The sequence below is a fragment of the Callospermophilus lateralis genome, chromosome 1 (genome assembly GCF_048772815.1).
Source record: "Callospermophilus lateralis isolate mCalLat2 chromosome 1, mCalLat2.hap1, whole genome shotgun sequence".
Classification (NCBI taxonomy): Eukaryota; Metazoa; Chordata; class Mammalia; order Rodentia; family Sciuridae; genus Callospermophilus; species Callospermophilus lateralis.
In genome coordinates, this window is record NC_135305.1 from 144,935,204 (window position 1) to 144,953,851 (window position 18,648).

The window sequence follows — 18,648 nt, forward strand, 5'->3', positions numbered from 1 at the left end:
GGGGAGGAGGTGGGGATTAAAAGCCCATTACTACCTTCATCTAAGTCTACTGACAAATAGTATCTCAGGAAAAAGACAATAGTGTAAGTTACCCTAAAATTACTGCTTCAATACTAGAAAATTATAAAGCCCACCCTGAAATGTACATAATCATTAGTTACACAGGTGAACACAACAGAAAAAGGAAAGCCTGTCTGAAGGCACCTTGTGAGTGATGCTGACTGGGATTACGTAGATGGTCTCGAACATGACGAGCTTTTGTAAAAGACCTGGTTTGTAGAACATTGAATGATCTGTGTGTATACCCGATGCACCAGACTTGCTATTTAGACTAAGTCTCTGGTGATAGCTGAAACCTGAGGGTAACACTTCCAAAGCCCTGTCATTTATCCTGCAAACGCACCGGGCTCCTGCTGGACTCCAAGAGGCTCTGCTGGATGGCAAACTGCATTATCTCATAATCTTCATCCTGCAAATGCACATTTCTGCCATTGTCTTGAATGTGATAAGATTCGGGAATTTCAAACACAGACTGATCAACCTCAAAATTGGTGACCTGGGAAGCTGAAACACAAAAGGCAACCATCCAGCGTCCAAGTTAATTATAACAACTTTCCACTCAAACTTCGATGTGGGTAGGGAGTTTGTTTTGTTTTGGAGACAGGGTCTCACTATGTTGCTCAGGCTGGCCACAAACTGCTGGACTCAGAGCAGTGCTCTGGCCTCAGCCTTCCAAGTATCTGGGACTATAGGCACTCACCACCATGCCAACTTAAAAAAATTTTTTTTTTCTTAATTAAATAAAAGAATGAAAGGATCAAAGTTGAATAATCAAGGTTTGCTATTATGTAAAAGATTTTGAGAAAAAAATTATGACAATAAAAAAATCATAATGCACCTTTTTCTTTTGCCTTGATTTTAGCAAACAAATTAATGCAGTTATAAAAAATAAAGTACAGCACAGTAGCACATGCCTGTGATCCCAGGGACTTAGGAGGCTAAGGCAGGAGGGTTGCAAGTTTGAGGCCAGCATTAGCAACTTAGCAAGACCCTGTCTCAAAATAAAAAATAAAAAGGGCTAGAGATGTTAGCTCAGTGGGAAAGCGCCTCTGGGATCAATCCCAAGTGCCAAAAAATTTTAAAAAATATATATAAGACTACAGACTGAAAAGTGAAGATTTCTCTCCTTAATTCTATTTCCAAACTCCAGAGGTAACAAGGGTTTGCTTGTGTGTCCTTTGAGGACTGCGCTGTATGTATGTCTACATGGGAGTGTTTATGTGTCTATATACAGGGGGTCACACTAATGTGTTTTTCTTTTTAAAATAGGAAATATGGTAAACATATAAAAAAGGGAGTATATGAACTATCTAAACACTTAAAAGTGACAACCATAAAACAAATGCCTGTGTCTCCTTCCCTAGCCTAAGACATGGAATACTGCCCATGCATATCCCAAGTGTATATCCCTTAATATCCCCTTCCTCCAACTGCAGTATTCACTACCTTGCTCTTCTATGGAATTTTACTATATGTGCAAAATATGAGTGGTTTGTTTAACCCGTTTTCAACTTGACTTAAATGGAATCATATAGAATTATTCAAACTGGTTTTATTTTTCATTCAACACTATGTTTTTAAGTTTTGCTACACTTGGCTATAAATTTTTATTTTCACTACTGTATTTTATTCTGTTGAATTATGTAACACAATTAGCACATTCTGTGATCTCATGACGTCTATGTAGTTTTCAGATTTTCACTATTGTAAGCAATTCTGTTGGCCATTACTGGGGGTCTCCAGATGCCCATATGAATGATGTATCTGGGGTAGATACCTAAAAATTGTTAGATCATAGAGTGTCACATCTTAATTTACTAATTAATGCCAGGTGTTGTTTTTTTCAAGAAAGTATTCCAATTTACACTTCCTGCCAAAAGTGAATGAATGTTCCTTTGCTGCACAACCTCATATTACCCAACTTTACTGCAACATGGGAGTATAAAATTGTATATTATTGTTCACTCCACAACTTTTTTAATTTCAAATTTTAAGTTATGTACACTAAAATGCTTCATCAGACTGGTAGACTAACAGGAGAAAAACTATATGACCACCTCAATAGTTGGAGAAAAAGCATTTAATAAAAATCAGTTAACAATGGTAAAAACACTCAACAATGAGCTTGATCCCCAATACCTCAAAACCACAACAGAACAAAAACAACTCTCAACAAACTAAGGATACAAATGGAGAATCTCCTTAACCTACTCAAGGACATCTATAAAGAAACCTACAACTAATATACTTAATAATCAAACAACCCTTGCTCCACTAAAGTCAGGGACAAGGCAAGGATGTCCATTCTTACCACTCTTATTCAATACTGTACTGGATGTCCTAGCCAGTCTGACAAGGCAAGAAAAAGAAATAAACGGCTTAAAGAACGGCAGGGAAGAATTATAACTGTATTTATTCACAGACAAAATGATCATGTACATAGGAAATTCTAAGGAATCTACAAAAAAAACTACCAGAAGTCAAGTAAATTCAGTAATGTTACATGATAACAGGTCAAAATTTAAAAATCAAGTTCTATATAATATAACTGAACAAAATAATAAACCAGATCCATTTATAATAGTATCCCAAATATGAATTGGATTGACGCAAAGGAACATGAGGAAATAAATAATGGAGGCACCTAGGAATGCTCTCTGTCTTGACTGTGGTGGTGTCCAGATACACATTCATTCAAATCCACTTTAAATGGGAGCATTAGACTGTACGGACATCACTCTTTTTTTGTTGTTGTTTTTGTTTTTTTTTTTTCCAAGAGTTTTTTTTTTTTAATATTTATTTTTTAGTTATCGGCGGACACAACATCTTTGTTTTGTATGTGGTGCTGAGGATCGAACCTGGGCCGCACGCATGCCAGGCGAGCGCGCTACCACTTGAGCTACATCCCCAGCCCGGACATCACTCTTAATAAAGCTGATTTTTAAGAATATACTGTCTTTTTTAATACGAGTGGGATCATACATATTTTACAAGTCATTTTTTCATTTAATTTAAACTAAATCTAATTTTTCTTATCCAACAGAGATCTACTTCACAAGATACCCCCATTTCAAACTGAATAATTAATTTATTGACTAATATATGAACTTCTTTTAATCACAAAACAACTTTGCTTTCTTACCTGAATCAGCCTGGGTCCCTTCATTTTGAGTTTCTTCAGCAGTGCTGCAACCATTAACATTTCCAAAAGTAATCCGTGCATTTAAGACATGAAACAAGGGAATTTCTATAAAAAGTAAAAATTCTTATAAATAAACTTCTTGAGAAGAATACTGAAAGCATTCCCTTACTGTGTCCTTACTAACTGGTACTATGCCAAGCACTTCTTACCATTATGATTTCACTGAAACCTCCTAACAACATACAGGGAAAACAGTAGATTCAAAGTTAAGCATTTTCTTCTCGATCACAGTGATTAAGTGACTGACCAGAATTCAAATGTCAGGAATGTTAAAATTCCTCACAAATAATATGGATTATATAAAACACTATACATACTAGTTCAGGCCCTAAAATATATTTATGTTATCAAAGGATCTTGGTGTCAATTGTCTTAAGTAATTATCAAATTTGAAGTTTCACTTACAGTTGACATTAAAACAATGAATTCTTCCATGCCTTTTTAATCTGTCAGCATCATATATAAATTGAACTGATGGTTGGAGATCTCCAAATTTTGATATGTAAAATGAACTTATTAGCATCATGACACTTCTTTAAATCAAATCAAACCAGAGAATAATTCAGATCCCTGCATTATGTGTATTGTGTGCTTCCCTGTACCAAATGTGCTTCAGTTCTGTGCTTCTGTCATCCACAAAAATGGGCAGAACTTACAAGTGTTCCTGAGTTTTATTTAATGATACCTATTTTAACAGGAAATCCAGGTGGGAATTCCAGCTTGATGAAATCTCTCAGTCTTGCAAAATGAGCACTAGTTCGAGCCATGAGGTCAATGATAGGAATGACCTGCTCCACCAGGGAGAGGGGAAACTCTTCGCACATCCACAGCATTGCTTTAAACCTGTAGAATTCAATCAAAGAAATACTGAGGCCAGGGCTGGGGTTGTAGCTCAGTGGTAAAGCACTTGCCTCGCACGCATGAGGCCCTGAGTTCAATCCTCAGCACCACATAAAAAATAAATAAATAAAAATAAAGATATTGTGTCCATCTACAACTTAAAAAAAAAAAAAAAAGAAAGAAAGAAATACTAAGGCGACCTCCACCACGTGGGGAGAGCACATTATTGCTATGCAGTAAGCTAGACAACACCTGCTTCCTTATTCCACATTCTTCCCCATTATCTCTTTTTTTTTTTAATTAACTTTTCAGAACTACTGAGGGACTGGACCCACGAGGAATTTAGATCACCGTGGAATCGGCAATGGGGAAAATTGTCTATATTACAACCTACTCTTACAGCAGCCTTAACTGATAATAATCATAAAGAAATTGATAGCTGATGGAAATAATTTCATTTGATTGGCCAAGATTTGTTCATAATAAAAAAATTAAATAAGAAAAAAGAATTCTTTTTCTCTTTTCTTTTTTGGTACCGGGGATGGAACCCAAAGGCACTTTACCACTGAGCTACATCCCCAGCCCTTTTTATTTTTTTATTTTGGGACAGAATCTCTCTAAATTTCCCAGGATGACCTCAAATTTACGATCCTTCTTCCTCAGCCTCTCAAGTACCTAGTTTTACAGTGTGCACCACTGCACCCGGCAGAAAGAATTCCTACATCTACTCTATAGTCCATTTGGAAAAGGGACAATCTACAGTTAGTTTTCATCAGACAAAGTAATTTAAAAATTCTTTTGAAAGGAAAGGAGCAGAGGAATGATAACCTAACTCCATAAAACAGCACCTCTGAGAAAAATCCATCAGTTCAAAGTAGCAACCAAATCATCCTTACTTTTGTGTTCTAATTGTCAGCTCTTTTGGCCTTCCAATATCCCTGTCTTTCAGATCAAACTCTTCACTAAAGTACTCTTCAGGCGTGATGGCCGTGGGGTTGTTTGCAGTGGCACACTCTGTGGTGAGGTCCTGCTGAGCCAGAATTCAGGAAATCAGCCAAGTAATACAGGTTTCCACCTAGTCTCTGAGGTCTCTGAGGCGGACATGTTAACCAACTACAGATCAAGAGGTTCCAATCATTAACCTTTTAAAATTAAGTTACTGCATGGAACAAGAAAGTCTATAAAGATATTACCATGGCAAGTCTAATGTTTCCCAACTTTAAATTTTTCTCTATTCTCCTCCTGCTTATGAAAAGAAAAGAGAGAGGGAGATAGAATATCCGAAAGTATGTACGACATGAAAGACTTGAAATTGAAGTGCTAGTTCTATCATTCTCGAGTTTCAACATTGGAAAGAAAATTTATTCTTTTTTTTTTTGAACCTCACCCAGTAACACCGATTGTACCAACTGCACATAGTTTATTGTGGGGATCAAATCAGAAAATGTTTGTTAAGATGCTCTATTACAATACAGTCCCAAACCCTTTTTTAAGTGCCATTTTAATAGAGAGGACGATAGTTTATACTGGATGAGTGACTGCGAAAGCGAGAGCAAGAACACCTGATTTCTATACTCTTACCTCTCCTCCAAAACCTTTATTTTCAAAGACTCCCTCATCTAATTCTCATCCAAAATTATACCTCCAATTCCAACTTGGGAGTTCTCTAACATTTCTGAAGAGAGCAGCCTAATCAGGATCCATCACAAGCACACATAAATTGATTTTTTTTTTTTTATTAAACTGACCTGAAAGCATGTGGCTTCAACTTACCCCTTGAGCACCAAACTGGTGTTCCACAGTTCCCAGAAGAGATTCCAGTGGATTCCTGTCCGCTGCAGAGGAAGGGAATGTTTAATGTCTAATATTACAATTGACTATGACTATAGAAAAAGTTCCTTATCATATTTTAAAGTTTTGGATCCAAACTACCTGCATTAGGAAACCCATTTATAGTCAGGCTGATAAAAATCATCCATAACTCTAATTTATCCTTTACAGAACATTTTTTATTAAGATCACTAAACCAAGAATTCAGCAGAATAGTAGAAAGAATTCAGCAGAATAGTAGAAAAGAGTTGTGATTTAAGAGTGAGCCAGATCTGGATTCTAATCCCTCCTCAGTCACTCACTGCCATATGTTCTGGGCCTTAGTTTCCTGTCAAACTGAGCAACAGGCACAGTCATGGTGGTGCTGGTGGTAAGCGGCAACCACATGCTGCACGTGCCGTACTAAAGGTTTGCACGTGGCTGTTCATCTCATTCTTCTCAATAACTGAAAAAGGACCAGTATCACCCTCATTTTACTACCAAGAAAATTTAGGCATGGAGCATGTGTAACTTCACAAGGCCACAGAGCTGACAGAGTCAGGATGTGGCAACTGTTTGGCTCAGAACCCAGGTTCCATCCAAATCTTTCATTGCAATAGTTAAGACTAAATCACTTATTCCCAAGATACTATTCTCCCACATCCTTATCTACATTTTTTTGGCTGAATATAACAATTGTTCATCATAACACATAAACAAACCCCCATGAATGGCTTTAATTACAGCTGAGACAACTACGGGGAAACACTCCAAGAATGAGTCAGTCTCAGGAAATTTTCATAAAAAAAGAAGTTAGGCTTAGGATTAGCATGTCCAGATCACATTACTGCAAACTTAACAGAACAAACAAAGGCTCTCTCTAGACTGAAAAATACAAGGAAAAAAAGAAGAAGAAAACCAAAGAGGCAGGAGGGTGGCGGTGATTACCTTTATACCTCTTCTTTTCCTCCTCAGTCAGATGTTCTGTGCGTATTTTGGTTATCACATTCACATTGTTTACTGTGTAGACCTTGAGAGATGTGTGCAAAAGAAAATAGTGACACAGGGAATCAAATCTCAAAAAAATAAGCACAGCAAGAGCAAGAATGCTGAAGCCAAAAAAAAAAAAAAATCTAGCAAAATAAAAATGATAAATGGTTAACAATCATTAGGAACCTTTAGAGAAAATATGTAACTACCAACTTAGAAATGCATCAGCAGATACTTTCCATATTTGACAGTTTAACACCGAGGAGTGAATAGCGACAGACTGCATCTTCCTACCTGGCCTTCTTGTTGCTAAACAGTCTCAAAAGTCCTGCAACTAGGATTCCCACCTGGGCTCCTACTGTACTAAAGTACCCAAACCTGACTCCCAAACTCCCACTGATCTGTGGTAATCTGACAGTACTGCCTTAAAGGAAAAGGAAAGAACACAGGTTCTCTAGACCTGCAAGAGGCAGAGAAAACCAGCAAATCACTACTGGAAAGGTATTCTGTCTACTGACAAATTATACACATACATCTATTTTATAACTGCCAGAGGAAATGCTGTTAACAGGAATGACTGAGGAAAATCAAATATAACAGTTAACAGACAATTAACTGTAGATGCCATATGTGGATTCCCAACATTGAAAGCTGCAGAAAGTACACTCAGCACCAGAATGACTATTTCTAAATGCATCTTGCTGAGCATGACGTAAGCTTTCTCTGCTCACTCAGAGGCCACCAAAGGACCTTGCAGCACCTGGCACCATCCCCACAAGCCATCAGTCCCTCTGTACTGCAAAACTAAGGGAAGGCCAGCAAACAGCCTTCCTTCCAGCTGACAAAAGGCCAGATGACTCAACAGACAATCATCTCTGCCATTACAGCGCTTTAAAGTCACTGATGTCATGCAAATAGGCTGAGATGCTTTGGTTACAATTAGGCTGATTTTTTAAAAATAGAGGCTTAGAATCAGCTAAAGACATAAGTTAAAAAAGAAAAAAAAATACAAGTAATAGAGACACAAAAGATATCATGATTTTAAAAAAAAAGCACTCAGGTTATTTTAAAAAATGAAAAAGCATGTGAAATCTAATCCCTTTTCTTTTCTTTTTTCGAAGGATTAATGACTAGCTTGTCCTTCCCACTGGGACAACTGGTACCTATTCTCATTTCTCTACAACATTGTTTCTCTTTGGCATAGCTAAAGACCTCCTCAGAACATGCTATCCCTTTTTCTGAAAGTCAATAAAACAAACATCCAAGTGAGAGACACATTAAACAGTATTTAATCCCCAGAGGACCTTCATGGCACAGATGCATGAAAAAAATCTGAACAGACTCCTCATTTGCATAGAAGCTAAATAGCTATATTAAATCTTATTTTAAGAGTTTCCTTTTACCTTTGCTTCGTAACCATTAACAACTTCTGCTTTATCTGTCCTCCAGCCCCAGAATCCGGATTTAGTTCTGATAAAAAGTGAACACCACAAATTTCTACATGTACAATATGCCATTCAGATTTATCCCTGCAGCCTTTACAGTTTTTCCCCCAGCTTAAGTTAGTGAAGGACACTTGGAAATCATAGTCCTATTGTCCACAAAGGATGCTATCAATGACAGATGGCTTAAACACCCCCATCCCCCACCCACAGTTATTAATCAATTTGCCTCACTCCAGGCACAGACAGCCTCTGTTCTTGGCTTCTTTACAAAAACTGCCAGCATAGAAGACAAGGGTGGTGACATTTATTGGACAGCTGTCCTAAAGAAGTGAGTGGAGATGACCAGCATTCAAGGACTTGCCACAAGGAGATATCTGGGTCAGAGCCTTTATCTGGGTCATCTTAACTATGAGTATGAGCAGAGGCTCTGTCTGCATTAGCAGCCACATCTCCATCGAGGAATCTTAAAACAGTGAAGCACAGAGCATTCTGCTCTTTGGAGGGACGTGGATGGGCAGGAACTCATCACTGCGGCGAGCTGCTTGGAGAAGCCATTAGAGCTGTGAAACGGCCTGTGTATCACACGTTCTATCTGGCCTAGTACAACAGGGGCAAAGGACGTTAAAAATGGCTTTGCAGCCCAGCTGTTGACTCCAGTCTATGGAATTTCTTCTAAAGTAGCCCAGCATTCCAGGGGCAGCTGCAGGATTGGTTTCACACCCAGAAACCCAGTTATTCAACTTTGTACTCCTGGGAAGGGGCGTTTAGGAACCAGGAAGAGCCAAGAGGGGGCTGGGGATGTGGCTCAAGCGGTAGCGCGCTCGCCTGGCATGCGTGCGGCCCAGGTTCGATCCTCACACCACATACAAACAAAGATGTTGTGCCCGCCGATAACTAAAAAATAAATATTAAAAAATTCTCTCTCTCTACCTCTCTCTACCTCTCTCTCTCTTTAAAAAAAAAAAAAAAAAAAAAAAAAAGAGCCAAGAGGTTCTAATTCTTCTTCCAAGCAGCTTTTTGCCTGGGAAATGCTACCATTCAGAGGGGACCCCTGAGCAGCCCTGCCGTTTGTCTAGGACATCACATCCTAGCTCTACTTGGCCCTGTGCCTTCTCTGACCCCTAGTGAAGCAGGACATTGTGCAAGAAGCTCAGGGAACAGGCAAGTTATCCAAGTCACAAAGAACATATGTGGTCATTGACATTTTGTGTTTTCAGTCTGCTTTCCTCCTAATGAGATTTGGTAATTGACAACAGCTATCAAATTTGTCAGATGGAACATAATGGGATGTACGTCTGTATTTTAGCCCAACACAGGAGGAGGGACCAGGCTTCAAGATTTCCCTTGCTGTCTACAATTAGTGAAAAATGACCCCAGCAGGGATGGACAGGAATCCTAAAGGGATTACCCCAAATGCTAGCTCTCTCTAACTTACACTTCAGAAACAAAATAACAGTCACAGGACAGGGGACAGGAGCTATACCTGACTGATTAATGAACCACTATAATTGAAAATCAAGATATTTCTTTCAATTAACTAATTCAACCCTTGGTTCCTCATCTTTACGATGTCACTTGATGTCTGAGGTGGGAAATCACTGCTCCCTGGCACACAGTCCTCTGAGGGAGTAAAGAGTGACACCCTCTGCTCCACCTCATCCTTCACGTGTCTGAGAAGATGGAGCTGCGCTGCGCCCTGGAGGACCCACAAGCTCTTCAGTCATCCACATCTACTCTGAGCCGTCCTGACTTCCACGGCCCACTCTGACAGCAGTTTAGCTAATGAACTCAGTGGCTATGCCTGATTTAAAACCAAGATTCTAATAACTCCTTGGCCTTGGTTGACCCTGCATCTCAGGCATCTGAAGATGACAGAATCCCTGCTTCCCTCTCGTGCCCTTTCCACCTCTGCACATCTCCCCTGAGACAACCACACCAAAGGCCACTTGGCAGGCACTGTGGATTGGTGATCCTTCCACAATCTGAAGGAAAGCTCTGAAGGTGGCAGGGAATGTTTTATTTGAGGTGGGAAGAGCAGAATCTTTCAGAGAAGAGAAAAATCCAAAGGGCAACCAGAGCACATGCTGCAGGCCAAAAATTCTTCAAGCATCAAGTCTTGAGTAACAGACTAGAAGAAAGAAATGGAGGACAGTGACTATCATAAAATGGGAGAAAGCCACGCCTTCCACATTCAATCAATGAACACTCACAACTCAAGTTAGAAGGAGCTGAGCAGTCTTTTCGTATTAGCAAACCGCACACTCAAGAGTGGTTCAAATCCTTGCTCCATGCCTGACAAGCTCACTGATCACCATAAAAAAGCAGCTCCTTCCAGGAGCCCCCACTCAGCAGCCCACTGTCAGCTGTGAAGGCAGAATCGGCTTGGAAGGTCTGAAAACTCTGTGACCATGCTGTACACAGTGTACCCTCCTCCTCAGTACAAGTGGAGTGGCTATCACTTCTCATCTGTACTCGGGGGTAAAGCCGGTAACTGCCACACTCCCTTCAGAAATCACACTCCATGACAAACAACGACTCCAGCAACTCCACTAATGAGCTACACTAGACACAATGGCTCTTAGTCACAGACTTACAGACTTCGCCTCAAAACTCATTCATTTTCTTCTTTCAGCTAAGGAAACAGAAAAGCAGAGATAAGGCTACTTGCCCAAAGCCACAGTGATTTATAACTGCTGAAGCATGCAATCTCTCCCACTCTCTTCTCAGGGGCTGTGGTGATAAAGGCAGCCTCCTCTACACCCTGGGGCACGAACACCCCTGAACTAAAGGTACCCTCCTGTCTGCAGAGGCACATGCTGAAGCCTAGAGATACCTTTCCAACACTCTTCCAAGTAAAGTTATCACCAATCCCTAAACCCTACTGTCCCAGGACAACAGCAGCTATCAATGTTAAGACTGATACCAGGAGGCTGGTGAGGGGACTTCCCTGCCTCAGGGGACAGTCCTACCAACTATGGGCTCCTACCAACACAGAAGAGTTGCTGGACACCATACAGGCTGCACATTCTGGTTTTTCTTTCTGCTATTGATATCCTAATTCCACGGCCTAATCAAAATCAGAAATTATTTGACTAAACAGAAATCTCTTAGTTTTATTAACCATTTTTTTAATTGGAAATGAAGAAAAGAAAAATTTTAAGAGGACAGTGAACATACTCATGAAGAAAATATAACAGCTAAATCCAGGATAATAGTGTCCATTTTGCTCAGGTTAAGCTACTTTGTTTTGCAGAGAGCTGGATGTGACATCCTAGGCAAACACTAAAGGCTCTTGTGGGTTCCCTCAGCTCAGTGTGTTCCGCAGTAAAGACACTGTGATGGCTTCTAGCTCCCCTACACTTACATGCCCTCCATTCCCTCTGTGGGACCCAGACCTAGATAAACAGGAATGGTGCTCTCCTCTGGATTAATGAAGACACAGACCTATCTAGAGAATTTTTTCCATAGAATCTGGAAGAGAATTGAATCCCCTCCAGACTCTTGCTCCAAACTATCAGGTCTTACATGCAGAAAAAAGAACCATACTTAACTATATGGTATGTGTAAATCTGACTGGCTAGAATCAGTACAACAAAATTCAACACTGGGTCAATTCAACTTCCTGAAACTCAGAGCTCCACACTTCAATTAAAGAGTGTTGTGGATCCAGAATACCAAAAAATAAAATAAGATCCAACTAAAATCTACTAGGCAGGGCCCATAATAGAACATGAAGAAACTTTCCCAAGACTTAACCAATGCTGAACTATAAAAATGACAGGCAAGGTAGGATACATCCACTACCGTTTATATTTGGTTAGCAATCAATCTTAAAACCCACTAGTGTTATTACATCATATTAGAAAAAACTCTGTCCATAATTTCCAGTTAACACATACATGTCACTAAAGATGGCAGCACAGGAATTAGACATTAAAATTTGGAGTCTAAATTCATACCTTTCAAAAGCAATGTTTTTAGTATCGAGGCTGGTGTTAATGACTGGGCTTGTGAGCCGCCTTTCAACTTCCCTGCTTTTAGGCTTCATCAAGTCCAGAGTGAGGCGCTCCATTTCTTGGGAAAGATCAAAATGTTCGGAGGTGACCACTTTGTCATCGTGGTTGACTTCCATCAACTCTGCCCAATTGTCTGTTAATAGAAACAAAGACATACTAAGGGCAATGCAAGGAAGAGGCACAAAAAAGGATGGCCGTGTATTACATGTATGATCGGGGCTGGGGCTGGGGCTCGGGCTGGGGCTGGGGCTGGGGCTCAGAGGCTCGGTGGTAGCGCGCTCACCTTGCCTGCAAGTACCACATAAAAATAAATAAAGATATTGTGTCCATCTACAACTAAAAAGTATTTTTTAAAAACGTATTATCAGGGCTGGGGTTGTGGCTTAGTGGTAGAGTGCTCATGTGGCATGCTTGAGGCACTAAGTTCAATCCTCAACACCTCGTAAATGTAAAATAAAGATATTGTGTCCATTGAAAACTAAAAAAGTAAATAAATATTTTTTAAAATGTATCATCGGGGCTGGGGATGTGGCTCAAGCAGTAGCACGCTCGCCTGGCATGCGTGCGGCCTGGGTTTGATCCTCAGCACCACATACAAATAAAGATGTTGTGTCCACCAATAACTAAAAAATAAATATTAAAAAATTCTCTCTCTCTTTCAATCTCTCTCTTTAAAAAAAATGTATAATCAATCACTTTTTCCTCCCAGATGCTATCTGATGAAACCTAAAGAGTAATGATCATCAATTACTTACTGGCACTGGGATTATCTGGCCAGCTTTCCTCAACTCCTAGGTGTATCCAGGCCATCTTCCCCAAAGACATAGATTTTTTAAATAACTTGCTTTCTTTATTAGGAACACATTTTGTCTATGATCTTTATAAAATACATTATTATGGAATTAGTATAAACTATTTGTGTATCCCATTGGGTGATCCTCCATTAGAAGGATCGGGCCTCATTATAGAGGGAATATAAAGAGACTCAAGACAGGAGGCTTGCGCTCAAAGCCTTGAGCTGTTCCACAGGTCAGAAGGGTTAACTGGTGCATGACAAATCACATGTGCAAAAGAACTAGCCAGACAAGAACTAAGAGGGATGGAGAGCTGAATACTTAATAAGAATAACCAAAAACACAGGTCCCAGACAGGATCAGACAGATTAAGCACAAGAATATGAACACATTTTGATGGTGAGAAATCACTGTAATTTTAGCTCAAGCAGTGATTATTACAATGGAATCACTTACCTTCTCCCTTAAATATAAAACTACGCCTCCCTCTTATCCAGCTCATGTTTTCAAATCCCAGCAATGTGATATCAACACGCAGTTTGGCACCACTTTTCCAAATTCGACAGACATCATTAGGGCATATTCTGGAAACCAAGGGCACTGGAGGAGAGAAGTGTACTACTGAGAAAACCTAAGGGTCAAGCAGAACACCCAGGCCAAAAATTCAGGATTATGACTTTAATAAAAGGAGAGGAGTGGCAAGATTGTGACTGCTAAATAGAACTAGATTTTTGCCCCTGTATCCCACTTATCATATAGGAAGTCACCTTTAAAAATAAAAATGGGCTGGGCATGGTGGTGCACACCTGTAATCCCAGAAACTCAGGAAGCTGAGGCAGGAGAATCACAAATTCAAAGCCAGTCTCAACAACTTAGCAAGGCCCTAAGCAATTTAGTAAGACCCTATTTCAAAATAAAATAAAAAATAAAAGGGCTGGGGATGTGACTCAGTGGTTAACTGCTCCAGGGTTCAATAAAAAAATAATAATAATAACTGTAAATTAAAATTGGTCAGGCACTGTAATGCACATCTGTAATCCCAGTGACTTGGAGACTGAGGTAGGAGGATCACAAGTTCAAGGTCAGCTATAGCAATTTAGTAAGGCCCTCAGCAACTTAGTGAGACCCTGTCTCAAAATTTTAAAAAAGGGGGGCTGGGGGTGGGGATGTAGCTCCATGGTAAAGCACCCCTGGGTTAAATCTCCAGTGCCAAATAAACAAACAAACAAATATGGAGGTGTGGGAGTGCAGCTCAATGGTAGAGTGTGTGCTTAGCATGCACAAGGCCCTCAGTTCAATCTCAACACCAAAAAAAAAAAAAAGGAAAAGAAAAAAATTAAATTAAAAATAAATAAAATAATGGACCTTCTGTTCCATCGTTGAGAAAACTCTAAATGAATATCCCAAGAGTATTCTCAATTCCAAAGTGAACTCCACTTATGACCCCCACCAGGGCTATTGAGTAGGTCCATCTGGCCTTTCTCACACACGTGCTACTCTTGCCATATGGACGCGGCCTTCCATATTGACATAGCCACCATTCAAAATATCAAATGTCTAAAACGTATCACTCTTCAACAAAACCTGAAATCAGAGTGGCTATCTGTATGAGAAAAGAATCCCTTAGTTTCTCAGAACAATCCCATCCTCTTCCTTTATATACTTTTTACCTCACTTACATGTTTCATTACAAATAGAACTTTTTGCCTGGAAAAAAAAAAAAAGTCTGGAAATGAAAATAGATGAAATCCTGGGAGTTTGGAGTTACTGTTAATGGACAGACAAGAAGTAAAAGTAGAACACCCATGAAAACATACACCCAATTGCCTTATATAGTACTCTGGAGAAATATATCCATTTGGTGAAACACACACCATTCCAATATTTGCCTCATCTTCTTCCCTAGAGTAAGTTTGAAAGAATCAAGCTGAACCATATAAAGAAATGAGTAAGTAAATTATGCAAGTAAATTATCCAAAATTACTAAAATTTTAGCATTTTACAGTGACATATTAAAAACTAATAAGATGGCTGCGCTGGTTGATGTCTCCCCTCAATTCCCTAATACCCAAGCCACATATGTTGCTCAGCTGGGGACAGCGGCAGCCTATCCCCACTGATGCTTTCTCAGTCTGCTTGCTGGCCAGCAGGGAACCTGGGTGCCCATGCTCCCAGGGCACCCTCTGAGGCACCGTGATCTGGGACTACACCCAGAAGAATGAGCCGCAAGGGCATGTTGGATCCTGGCTCAGTCTTGCTTAGATTCCCCTGCAAGCAGTTTGGGCATCAGAGAAGCAACCACAAAGAGATTCTGAATTCCCTCAAATATGTCCAACCTGGTGGTGGGTTCTAGCCCAATTTCACCTTTATGGAGAAATGTGAGGTGAATGACACCAAGCGCAACCACTCTCCACACTCCTGTGGGAGGCCCTGCGGGTGCAGAGCCATGACTCCACTGCCCTCAGGACCAACCCTGGTTCATCATGTGGTCTCTGGAGTGCCACAGTGACATTGCCTGGAACTTTGAGTAGTTCCTGGTGGGTCCTGCCACTGTGCTAGTATAGAGGTACAGCTGCAGAACTTGAATCATCAACATCCAGCCTGACATCAAAGCTGCACTGTCTCAGTGGCCCAACCATGCCTAGGGTAACCCTTCTATTCTGACTTCGCAGATGCCTGCTGCTTTCTTTCTTTTTTTTTTTTTTTTTTGGCGGGGAGGAGAGGTGGGGAGGGTTACTAGGGATTAAACTCAGGGGTACTCAGCCACTGAGCCACATCCCCAGCCCTTTTTTATTTTGAGACAGGTCTCACTGAGTTGTTTAGCACCCCACTTTTGCTGAAGCTGGCTTTGAACTCGTGATCCTCCTGCCTCAGCCCCCTGAGCTGCTGGGATTAGAGGCCTGCACCACCACACGTGGCTGCCTGCTGCCTTCTGTGAGGCTCTCATCCATGACATCACTTCCATAGGAAGCAGATTTCCCCTCCACTTAACTTTCATGGAGAACCACTTGATTTCCAGGAAAATCTCCTTACATGGGTACTAGACCTGTCCATCTCCTCTTCCTCTCTGCCTAGACTAAAGTGATTTCTCCACTAATGAAGTGCTAGATGCCACAAAATAAATAAATAAATATTAAAAACTTAAATAAAAACAAATAAGTTAACTTGGCTTGGATGAACATGCCTGTCATCCCAACTACCAGGGAGGCTGAGGTAGGAGCATTGCTTAAGCCTAGGAATTCAAGGCCAGCCTGGGCATGACGGAGAGACCCTATCTCTTTAAAAAAAAAAGAAAAGAAAAATAACTAATAACATAGATAAATGAAAGGAGAAGCAAATGTCCATATACTATCTGTGTACATGTTTGGGGGCAAATGTCTAATGCTTGGGGATAAAGACTGGAAGGAAAACAAAAGGGGGGCTAGAGGTGACGGTTATTCCTTATTTTTCTGTCTGCATTTCCTGGATCTGATTTTTTTAAAAATACGTAACTTTTACAAAGGAAAAATAAACCTAAACACAGGTACTGTAAATATGGAAACAAAAATAAATTATAAGCCCACACTCACCCCAGCTGGTGAATTCCCATTTCATCTGCACATAGAAATCCGGAGCCTGAGGACAGACAAAGGGTTAAAATAGATGACCTTTGGCACTATAAACCAAACACGAGCACAGCAAGGGTTAAGATGGCTTTTTAAAAAATTAAGGAAGAATGGAGAAAATAAGAAGAAACAAAGTACAAATCCACTGAAATTTTATATTCAAGCCATTACTTTTTATCTTGATATAAAATGTATCCATACAGTTAAGAATATTAACAGCAATGAAGTTGGAAGGGAATACAAGTCAAATCTGATTTGGGGGTTCAGTCAGTCTCCCAACAATTAGAGAAAGATGGGCTCAGTTACTGCAAGACATCACTTCCATAGGAAGTAGATTTTTCCTTCCACTTAACTGAAGATTTTGCTCTAGTTTTCTCTTAAATTTTTAGAATTAGGCTTTTTGAAGTTCTATACCAGCAGAGCAGCCTGTTTAGAGTTCTTTTCTTAGGAAATCCAACAGTTATCACTCAAGAAGAGAAATACTACGATTCCAGGTATGTTATTTGTTTACTTGTGCCCTCACAAGTCCAGGTTTTGCTGTGGTTTTTACAGACACACAGGGCAGGAAAGCTGTGAATCTACCCTGGAATTGTAAAACCAGCCAGGATTCAATGAGAGGCACGGACAACCTCCAAGAGTGGATAAGCAAAGCTGGCACAAGTTATTAAGGAGACACTGTTAAAAAACAGGTCAACAACAGCCTCTGGTGCCACTAACGACAGGAGGCACCTGTAGTTATTGTCTATAACCTCAAGCAGAGAATATAAATACATGGGGTCCACTGCTGTGAATCAATACAGGTGAAAAAAGTAAATCCTTACAGTGAATTTTTTAAATGAAAGAAGATTCCATATTAAATAATTAGTCATTTTCTGCCCTTGTCAAATCAGCAAATGATGATGTTCCTCCTACAGTTAGATAAAATAAATTCATGTGAACCTTGCACACTCCTAAATATACATCTTTTTTTTAATATTTACTTTTTAGTTGTAGTTGGACACAATACGTTTATTTTATTTATTTATATGTGGTGCTGAGGATCAAACCCAGGGCCTCACACATGTTTTAGCTGAGCCACAACCCCAGCCCAATACATCTATTTTTAAAACAATGCATACAACCACTTCATACTTTATGGGAAGTTTCTTTGTTGTACATGAAAATGAATATATTGGTCATGACTCAGGTTCAAAACAATGAAAAAAATTTAAAGAGTGCTCAAATTAGGAGCCAGGTGTGGTGACACATTCCTATAATCCCAGCAGCTTGGGAGGCTGAGGTAGAAGAATCTCAAGTTCAAACCCAGCCTCAGCAACTTAACAAGGCCCTAAGCAACTCAGCAACACCCTGTGTCTAATAAAATATGAAAATGGGGCTGGAGATGTGGTTCAATGGTTAAGGACCCCTGGGTTCAATTCCTGGTACCAAAAAAAAAAAAAAAAAGAGTACTCAAATAATGAACAACGATTATCTTATAACAAAGTTTTTCCTTTTTTCAAGAAATGTCCTTTACCCAAAGTTGTAAAGCTGATTTAACTAGCAAACATCTTAGGAGATATTTGAGAGAACTCAACTCTGTGCTTAATTTGAGAATGAATAATGTTGAAAACTGAACCACTGCTACTTTCTTGTTTCCTACTACCCTGGGAATACAGCACATGGTTGACTGATAAGATGGTTCTTTCAAATAACAAGTATTATCTGAAGAATGGCAACTATCATCCAAAACAACCCAGGAGCTAGCAGGAATATTTTTTAAGAAAGGCATGAGAGTCAGAGAGCTCATAAATTTGACTCATAAGCCAGATAAACTTCCCCAAAGCCAGGAACTGTAAATAAATTGAGGCACTAGATTAGAAGTTGTGAAATACTAATGTCTAGAAATGA

At 39.8% G+C, this 18,648-nt stretch overlaps 1 protein-coding gene and 1 non-coding gene across 3 annotated transcripts in view; one reads left to right on the forward strand and one right to left on the reverse strand.

The window, feature by feature from the left end:
- Positions 1–18,648, reverse strand: part of Ankrd13a (ankyrin repeat domain 13A) — a 36,370-nt gene that overhangs the window by 3,955 nt on the left and 13,767 nt on the right. The window contains exons 4-13 of one of the 2 annotated variants that reach the window (XM_077108843.1): positions 16,726–16,771; positions 13,613–13,756; positions 12,306–12,495; positions 8,305–8,371; positions 6,860–6,941; positions 5,876–5,937; positions 4,999–5,129; positions 3,948–4,105; positions 3,203–3,307; positions 404–564 (exon numbers count right to left, since the gene is read on the reverse strand). In XM_077108843.1, coding sequence (XP_076964958.1) covers positions 404–564; positions 3,203–3,307; positions 3,948–4,105; positions 4,999–5,129; positions 5,876–5,937; positions 6,860–6,941; positions 8,305–8,371; positions 12,306–12,495; positions 13,613–13,756; positions 16,726–16,771 — 1,146 coding nt within the window. Of the gene's footprint in view, positions 1–403; positions 565–3,202; positions 3,308–3,947; positions 4,106–4,998; positions 5,133–5,875; positions 5,938–6,859; positions 6,942–8,304; positions 8,372–12,305; positions 12,496–13,612; positions 13,757–16,725; positions 16,772–18,648 lie in introns of both variants that reach the window. The other variant, XM_077108842.1, reaches the window with a different exon arrangement.
- Trnaa-cgc (transfer RNA alanine (anticodon CGC)) lies at positions 4,143–4,215 on the forward strand. Its single transcript has one exon. It is a non-coding gene; the product is annotated as a tRNA-Ala (tRNA).